The sequence below is a fragment of the Corylus avellana genome, chromosome ca4, assembly GCF_901000735.1.
Source record: "Corylus avellana chromosome ca4, CavTom2PMs-1.0".
In the NCBI taxonomy this organism is placed as follows: domain Eukaryota; kingdom Viridiplantae; phylum Streptophyta; class Magnoliopsida; order Fagales; family Betulaceae; genus Corylus; species Corylus avellana.
The window spans coordinates 32,313,423-32,322,731 of NC_081544.1; the positions used below are offsets into that span (position 1 = coordinate 32,313,423).

General features: G+C 35.2%; 1 protein-coding gene across 1 annotated transcript; it reads right to left on the reverse strand.

Moving 5' to 3' along the window:
* Nucleotides 1-466: 466 nt before the first annotated feature.
* Nucleotides 467-6,247, reverse strand: LOC132177576 (cullin-3B). Its single transcript, XM_059589951.1, has 2 exons — nt 5,684-6,247; nt 467-2,676 (listed from the first exon to the last, which is right to left on the reverse strand). The coding sequence occupies exons 1-2, from the start codon at nt 5,842-5,844 to the stop codon at nt 639-641; spliced, it is 2,199 nt and encodes a 732-aa protein (XP_059445934.1). The 5' UTR covers nt 5,845-6,247; the 3' UTR covers nt 467-638.
* Nucleotides 6,248-9,309: the final 3,062 nt, after the last annotated feature.

Consider the following 9,309-nt stretch of genomic DNA (forward strand, 5'->3'; position numbering starts at 1 on the left):
GATTTGCTAATTCAATTTAAAGCTTCACACAAGTCATTAAATTGTCTATACCCAGCGAGCTAGGATTTAAGTTCCCATATATCTATATTAGCAACTCAACATGTAAAAATGGTGAAGCTTTGAGGGGATGTAAGCCAGATTCATGCGATTCTCTAAAGTTTCACACCATATCAATTGGATTTTGTGGGTCCTTTGTATTCCTTTTTTTTTTTTTTTTTTCTTTTTTTTAATGACTTGGTATTTGCTGATGTGGCATTGCATTGAGGTGCTTTAAATGAGATACATTTGGCATATGACAAATGGTTAATTATGACCATAAAGTAATAATAGGGACCTATTTTAAATTTTGGCAAAATTTAATGACCGTATTTTTTAAATTAGAAACCTAAAAATTAAATTCAAATTAGATAAAAACCTAAAGACTAAATATAATTTTTCCCAATAATTTAATAGGAAGTAGCGCAACAAATGGGAAAGTAGCAATGACATTAATTTTAGAGAGGAAAAAGAAAAAGAAAAGGAAGAACAATAGAGAGGATTGGAAAGGTGGAGAGAAAAAAACAAATTCCGCTTACAATAACAATCAACAGTCGTGAATGCTATTTTTTTTAGCTGAGATAGGGGAAGTGACATACGCTTCAGGCAAGATACCGATATAATCTCCTGTCATTATTATCCCTCTCCAAGAAATCCCGCTCAATAAGAGATTCTATCCGTTTCTTGATCTCCGTCGGGTTTGCCAGAAACCGCGATTGCAACTGCTTTGTGACCTCGGCTATTATGTTGTTATGATCCAGCTGCCTTCTCGATTTCATGATCCTAACTATGGCGGCTTCAATCTGGGGTTTCCTGTCCTCCTCCACCCTCTGCCGGGTCTCCTGCTTTTCAGGTTCTGATTCCTTCTGTGCAACTACAGTTCCTATCTTCACCTTATAGAATTTGCTTGTAAACTTGTCGTTAACAAAGAATGCATCATCCTCACTAATGTCTTTGCTCATAGGTTCTTTCCTGAGAACGTTCTTTCCCTTCACACAAGCCATGGATTGCAGACACCTCTTCAAATCCGAAGCAGGTATCTCCGTAGCCTGCTCAATCTCCTTGTAGTTGAGCCGATCAGCATTGTTGAACAGCATTAGGACACACATCTGATAAGTGGACACATTCAACTCGTGCTTCTGACCCTTCCCAAATATTGCTTTCATATCTGCTGTGCCCATGTTGGTTTGCCACGACAACCTCCGACCAGTATGAGTCCCAAGGTAATATGCCCGAAACCTCTCACATAGTGTTGACATTTCAGCTGGCAGGTTGCATGTAATGGTAGGCTGAGTTGGCCAAGACCCTGTTGTCAGAACTTGGACGGTCAGCGTAGGGCCATCCTCAAGCTCAGGGTGGCCAGTGTAAAAGCCTTGCATTGTATCCTGAGAGGTTTTCATGTCTGTAAACATGCCCTCTAGTTTTGAAGTAAATTGGTACCCACATTCTGTCTTTAGCTTTACTATCAAACTTCTCTCTGCATCATCTGAGACGGTCTTTCCAGACAAAAGCCGCTTCGCCAAATGCTGTTTATAATACTTCTCAAATACATCTTTCTCCTGTAAGTAACGAAATAGCATCATCACCTTGTCAAGTATAACCTCTACATCCTCCTCACTGACCCCCTTCAGACCTTTGCGAAGTTTGTCATCCACAAACAATGAAATAAACTCTGGAGAACGCGGATTCAAGTTAATGAAGTATTCAAAGGATGAATTCAGAGCATTCTGGAAAGTCTTGTCATTGTTAAACGACAAGTTAATGATGCTATCATATTTGTCTTTCTCATCCAGGAGCCGCTGGACAAATTCCACTGGATCCTTGAGCCTTTCCAGATCAGTAACAAGCTGCTTACCAGTCTCCCTGATGTGAGAAGTCATCACTTCTCGTATTTTCAAGAGGCCGTTCGGCACCCGACGGAACAAAGCATACATTCTTCCCATGTCTTCATACTTATCATCAAGAAGCATGTTTACCAAGCCAGAATTTTCCATGTGGATTAGTCTCATCATGTGATTAGCAATCATTTCCTTCTCTACAACACTAGTTATCTTTGTTTCACTCTTGGTATCCAAGTAATGTGTCACCCTCTCCATTTCCTCGTTTAGACGCCTCTCGGCTTTCTTGAGGTAATCCCCACAATCACAGCACTCAATGAAATTTTGAGACTCAGCCCCGTAAAACTCAGCTGAAACCTCAAGAAAAGGCCTTTCAAAATCTTCTTCATAAACAGAAGAACCTAAATCCATTAGCATCTTAATTAAATTCCTCATTAGCCCCCTGTTAATAACTTCACCGGTCCGTTCTCTACGTACTAGTTCAAGAAGCGTATTTAACAGCCTAGTCTGAATCTTGCTGGAGTGGATGATGCTATCTCTCCATAAGTTCAGCCCAAGCTCGTGAACAGGAGTCTTCTGGGAACTTGGAATATAAGTCCTGTCCATGTACATTAGTATGTCTCGGATCATCTGTAATGCCTTGTTATGATCATTCCATTTCCTGTTCAGTTCTTCCAGAAACAAACCTCCCTGAGCATCCTCAATAGATTTTGATATTTCTTTGAGATGTGAAGTCATAGTTGTAACCAGTCCTGAGTACAGCTTATCACCAAATTTGTGAAGCACCATGTTGTACGCATTCCTAAACCAATGAAAAACAAAATGCAACATAAAAAACAAGGAATCCCATTTCTCTGAAAAAGGAATCTAAAATCGTAGAACTGGCTGTTCATTCTTTTTTTCTTTTAGGGAGGGGGCAGGGGGTGGTTGTTGAGTGAGAGTTAAAGACAAGAAAGAGAGAGCTATTTGCAAACTCAAAGGCTATCAGCATAATATAATCACCACATGTTTCACCCATAATCGTCAATCCAGTGATATCGACATGATACCCAGACAAACTTCCACATAATTGAGCTGATTATGGGGCTCCAAGGGCTCTCGGTGTGGCCAACACTCCAGAACTACCAAGGGGAGGAAAATGAAATAGATGAAGAACCTTTGTAAAGCAACTGCAGATTTACATAACTAAAATAAGACATAAACCATAATTTCAACGCCTAAGCAACACGACACCACTTAAAATTGAAACAAACAATAGAAACACCGGAGGGAATGTCTTTCAGGCATGTGAGTTGTTAAAAATTAGTAATAAAATCACCGAAGGAACAAAAATAAATAAAAGCTTGTAGTCACAAATATATTCAGTATATTTGTTCAGAGAAAGTGGACAAGAGAAAAATTATAAGAAAAGATTGAGAGGAATTAACTTACAAACTAAATACTAGATAGTTCTTCGAGGGAATATTTTTTATTTTTTATTTTTGGGGGGTGCATAATTTTTTATTGGTAGGCAATTCCTCAGAGAAACCTTATGGCAGAGAATAATCAAATTTATTTTGAAAATAACCACTCCAATTTCTTCTCTCTTTTTCTTCTCCTCCCAATCAAGCATTAGGAAAAGTAATGCTAATTTTTTTAATTCTCTTTCTAGCCATACACCCCATGCCCTTAGTCATCGAGAGAGTTTCTATCGCATATTATATACACTGATTTAACCAAAGCATGCCTCTCAGGACACTAATAGAGTTTAGAATGAGGTTCAGCTGCCATTTCCGTTTCACTATACGAACCAAAAATCTAAGGTCTGAAAGGCATGACCCTGAAAATTGTTACGTGCAGCAACACTAGGGAGTCGGGGAGAATCTTAAACAGAAAAACGCATAAATCCCAAAAGTCTTCCCCCAAGGCACATGATTGGAAAAGTAGAAATTTGGTGGCATAGATTTTTTGACCGGGTTAATGAGGGAGATATATCAAATGTAATTTGACAACATTGCTCCAGCCGGCAGATTATGACACTATTGACCCACCCGACCGGCATGCCACCACCATGGAGAACGTCAGTACATCATCCTTGAGATATCTTTCAATCTGCTACGTTTTCAGTTAACTTTGTCTCTCTCCACAATGCCCACCGACTGTTATCATGCTTTTGCAAAGAGCTCTTGTATACAAACGTTAATATCAATTCAAAATTGGGTCACCGTTCCATAAGACTTGACATTTGAGATATAGTTGTTTCTGGATTTCAAAGTCACAACATAAAACACTCGATATGATTTTTCAAAACCTCAATGCAACCTGAGAGCTAACAACAACCATTTGATCAAACCTACCATGGTCCTCAATAATTCAACCGTTTCCCCCCACTTTCCATTAACAGCATAAATGTTTTTTACAGTAAACCATTTTCCATCACAAATTCATTTTTTGTAGATAACAAAGGTGTGCCACAACTCGAAAAATGAAAATCATAGAAAGAATCTAAACAACCACCCAGTCTTACATCATAATTGGAGTAACACGGCTCCAAACAATTCAACCATAAGAAAATCAGATGGAACCTAACCTAGTCTTCCAACATAATGGAGTAACCAACGTCCATACCCTTCCTTATAGGCATAAAAACACGCACAAAAACTTTGAATTCGAGACTAATCTCTATGCATAATTACGATATTTTCCAATTTCTCGATGGGAGAGAAGAAAAAACCGAATACCAAGTATCAATGCCAGAGCCCTCCCCGAACCCCCAAAAATACAAACAATTATATAAAAAGGCCTCTCAAAACATGACTTAACACGTTTTAACACTTTTTTTCACCAACTCATTATTGTTCTTCAGAGCTTTCTTCCCTCCTCGGCAGTTTGACTCTTCCCTTTCTTTTTCTTCGTGCTCTCATTTTCTTCCTCTCATTTTTTTTTTTTTCTTTCTTTTCTCTGCAAGCAAAGAATGCGAAAACCTAAAAGATACATTTTACAGAGAACTAAAAGCATGGAGGAGAATCGATATTTAATCAATCTTCTTCCTTTTCTAATTCTCATCTTCTTATTCCTCCTCCTCTTCTTCTTCGTCTTCTCTTAGATAATTTCATTGTATTGTGTTATTTTGGCCAGATTATAAGTAAAGCCAACTACTTTAGCTGTTAGCTTGTAACTGTTACATCTCCACACAAATCAAGCTAACATTAACAGACAACGCAAAACTTAGTAAATTGTTAAGCTGCATAAGTGCTTTATTGTTTTGGTGTAGTCATGTGATTAAGGGAAAGCAAATGTTGAGTTCCATTCATAATATTGATTTTTTTTATGGGCAACATAATAAGTTTTTTTTGCCTAAGGGATTGTTGATGCAATTGTTTTGTTGTTTCTCCTTTTTTTTTTTCTTTTTTTTTTTTTTGGCAAAACAAAACCCAAAATCAGTTCTTTTTTAGTTATTTGTCGAAGAAAAAAATTCCCATATTTAAGTAAGTTTATATGTTCCGCTTAAAAAGTCCGAGTTTATATATATATTTATATCATTAATTCCACACGCCGAAGGGAAAATCCTGATTCCGAATTCCTAGATATAATAATAATTTCCAAAAAAGAAAATTGCAATACAACAAAAAAAATTTTGTGAAATTGAATAGTCTAAAGACAAAATTAACTGCAGTCAACTGGGCTATGCACTAAACGGAAATCAAACACGCCTCTCTAAATAACCAAATAAATGCGCACGTATATGTATATTCAATACTAATTCGGAGACGGCGTCGTTGTTAACAAGAATTGATGAAAAAGGCGAAGGAAGAGAGCGAGAGCAAAACCTGTAAAGCTCTTCGAAGCTGAGGCCACTAGCATTATGATTGTAAATCTCGTGGATTGCATGCTCCAGAATCTTCCAGGTCTTCTCGGCGTATTTCGGATCCACCACCACCCGGTGCTTGAACGCCTCTATCTGAAAATTCCGCTTCTTCTGATTGCTCATCTTATTCTTCTTCTTCTATTCCCTTTCAATCCAAATCCGAAAGAGAAACTCCGAATCTAAAAATCGGAGCCCGAAATCGAATTCATCGAGTCCAAAACCGGTTATTTTCAGATCGATGAAATTAAAATTTAATAGAGATTATTCATCAAAAAATAATAATATGTAAACAGGTGAGGATACTGGAGTTGATGGAAACCGGAGACCGGGAATTTGCCGGTACAGTTTGGTTGGAGGGAAATGAAACGAAATGGATGCTTGGACGGTTAGTAAATTCTGGGTGGATTTTGACGTATATAAGAGGTAAGAAGGCCAAGGAAGCAAGAGTATTGCTTTTCTCTTTTTCTTTGATTTTTTTTTTTTTCGTTTTCCTTTTGGGGATGGTTTTGGATGCCTCTAGGGAAGATGAAGGTTGGCTTTCGTTTGTTTTTATACGAAACATTCGAAACGTTTCAACGGAGTTATGCGTTTTGAGGGTCTTCCCTTTGGATGGGATGAAATTTTCTTAAGAGCATGTTTGAGATTGCGTGCCAAATATAAATGACATGTTTGGTAAAAAATTTTAAAGTATTTATCTTACTTTTTTACTCTAAAAATTATCAAAACGTATTTTTGACAAAAATTTAAAAATAAAGTTTTTGCCAAAAAACGCTTTTTGACTTAAAAATTTTATTTGTCAAACACAATTCTAAACACGCTCCAAATTAGACTATGGTAGCTAGTGGGATTGACACCCTAAAATGTTTCGGCATATTGGCCTTACATTTTTTATTTTGTTTTTGAAGTTGTTCAAATTTTTGTAAAATTAAAATTTTTGAATAACCTAATTTCAAAGGATTCTTGTCCCTCGGCCCGTCAATTGGAAAGCATTTAAGATACCTCGTTTATGAAATTGGTATTTCATTAGAAAAATTAATAATTATTACCGTGAATGTAATATATATTCTTATTCCTTAGTTTTGTGACAAGAGTTATGTCCCTAATTGGATTGAACCAAAACTACCAACAAAAAACCTTCGGGCTTGTTTGGGAAGACAATTCTTTTCAATTCTTCTCAACTTTTTTGTCATTTTTAGTTGATTTGGAATTGCGTTCGAAAAATATAGACTTTGAATTAAAAAATATTTTTAACAAAAGCTTCATTTTTAAGTTTTTTGTGAAAGTACGTTTTAGTCATTTTTAGATTTTTTGACATTCAAAAGCACTTTGAATATTTTTACCAAACGGTTTTTTTTTTTTTTTTTTTTTTCAAACAAGCTTTGAAAGTGTTAAACACACTTTTGAAGTTCACAAATGCAATCCCAAACAGGCAATACTCAACTCAACTCAAAAAATTTCAAGTTTATTCAAAATTTTATATTTTTCAAACAACCAAAACATAATCTCAACTATTTTTTCTCCTTGATATCCGCAATTTTGAATTCAATTTAGTAGAATAAAAAAAAATCGCAAACCCAAACGAGCTCATTTCTTATTTTTCTATAACTCAATTTTATTTTATTTTTTAAATGAAAACTGATTTTTTTGAGTAGCCAGCCACCCATAGAAGAATCTGCGGTGGTCGCACCACCCTCAGTACTATCGGGGTGGGCCTTGGCTACCCTTGATGACGCTTGGGGGGTGACTGCAACCACCCCCGAGAGACTACGGGGGTGTTCATGGCCACTCCATATTCACCCCGGTGGTCGCAATACCCTCCACTTCTATTGTGGACAACCGACCACCCTTATAGTTTAACCTTTTTTTTTTTTTTTAGATGATGTCTATTATTTAAGGAATAAATATTCCTCTTCACAAGGGAATAGTTATTTCTATGAATAGATCCGTACTAAATAAAAAAAATGGTTATTTATAAGAAATAGTCAATATATTCTAGATATCTATTATGCGAATCGAATTGGCTTTTAGTGTTAAAGTATACATACACTCTAATAATTAAAATTGTAATTCCTTCATGAGAATGAGAAAGGATAATTCATTCTACATTATTTTATTTTCAATAAAAATGTTTTTTTTTTTTTTTTTTTTTCCAATGGAATAGTTATTCCACGTACTAAACGTAACCTTAGTTTTTTCCCATTTCTCTATTAGGATTGTACAAGCGAGCGGTTATTAACTACAACATAACCACTTCAGTATGCGATTGGCAAAAACCTTTAACTACATACGCGAATGTAGTAAGCGTTTTATGGTAAGCATACGTAGATTTAGATATAATATATTTGGTGTTCGTAATTTTTTTTTTTTTGTCGTTTTAAAGGTAAAATATCAAATAAATATGTGAATTTTATCCAAAACACTAAAACTTTTTTTTTTTTAAAAAAAAATATATATACTAAAACACGCCCAAAATAGTTTCAAAATAACTTAAAATATATCATAAAAGAGGCCCATTGCCTCATAGGCGGACAGCGGTACAGTTTTGCCTTCAATATTGCAACATATCAAATAAAAAACAAGGGAAAACCACATTTTGCTTAAATGAACTATAACGTCTTAGCACTTTGTCCCATAAACTATTATTTTGTGCCTAAAACCGCATAACGTCTTCAAACCCGTTAACTTAGGCGGTCAACCGGTCACTTTGCATCACTTTGCTCCCATAAACTATAACGAATTGTCAGTTTGACCGTTCGAGTTAACGGCTTTGACTGACGGAAAGGAGTTTTGGGTACAAAATAGTAGTTCATGGGGACAAAGTAGTACAGTTTGCAGTTCATGGAAAAAAGTGTAAATGCGCTATAGTTCATGGAGGCAAAATGTAGTTTCCCAAAAACAATTTCTCAAAGAGACATATTACTCTTCAATTTCTCATTCATCTTTTCCAAATTCACCATTGAATTTATAGTAATCACATGTCGATGAGTAGATCCTACAAATTTAAGGATGAATTTAAAAAAATAATAACAATAATGAAAATGAATGAGAGATGAAAAAATAGCATTTCTATTTCTCAAACATAGACCCACAAAAATTTTACATAAAAAACATTTTTCAAGTGTATTTCACCAACAAAAAAAAAACCTTTAAATGACATTAAAATACTTCTACAAATAAAAACACTTTTGAGTAACTTACCTCATTTTCGTTGTTAAGCTTGTTTGTGCCATTTTGATTTATAATTCTCATCTTGTTTAATATTTTTACTATTTTATTTAAAAGATGTTTGAAATTCTTTTTGAGAAATAAAGCTTTTAAATAAATAAAAAAAATTATAAAGAGTTTTATTTGTAATTTCCTTTTAAAAAATGCGATTAAAGTAATTAAAAAAAAAAAAAAAAAAAAAAAAAAAAAAACCCTTCTAAATTTTCATGTTTTTGCCTTTTGTAAACAGGCTCTTTAGCGTGTCTATCACGCCTGCTTGGCTTCATATCAACGCACACCCCAGGAATTTATATATATAAACACGAACACAAACTACGAATTTCAGAAACTAGAGTCTTCCTCTTGCTCCCTCTTTCATTTGCG

Bases quoted from the DNA above. Each gene is read 5' to 3' on its own strand.
- LOC132177576 (XM_059589951.1), bottom strand. From the start codon at position 5,844: ATGAGCAATCAGAAGAAGCGGAATTTTCAGATAGAGGCGTTCAAGCAC. The intron at 2,677-5,683 runs GTTTTGCTCTCG...TCATTGGTTTAG, and splicing joins AGCTTCGAAGAGCTTTACAG to GAATGCGTACAACATGGTGC.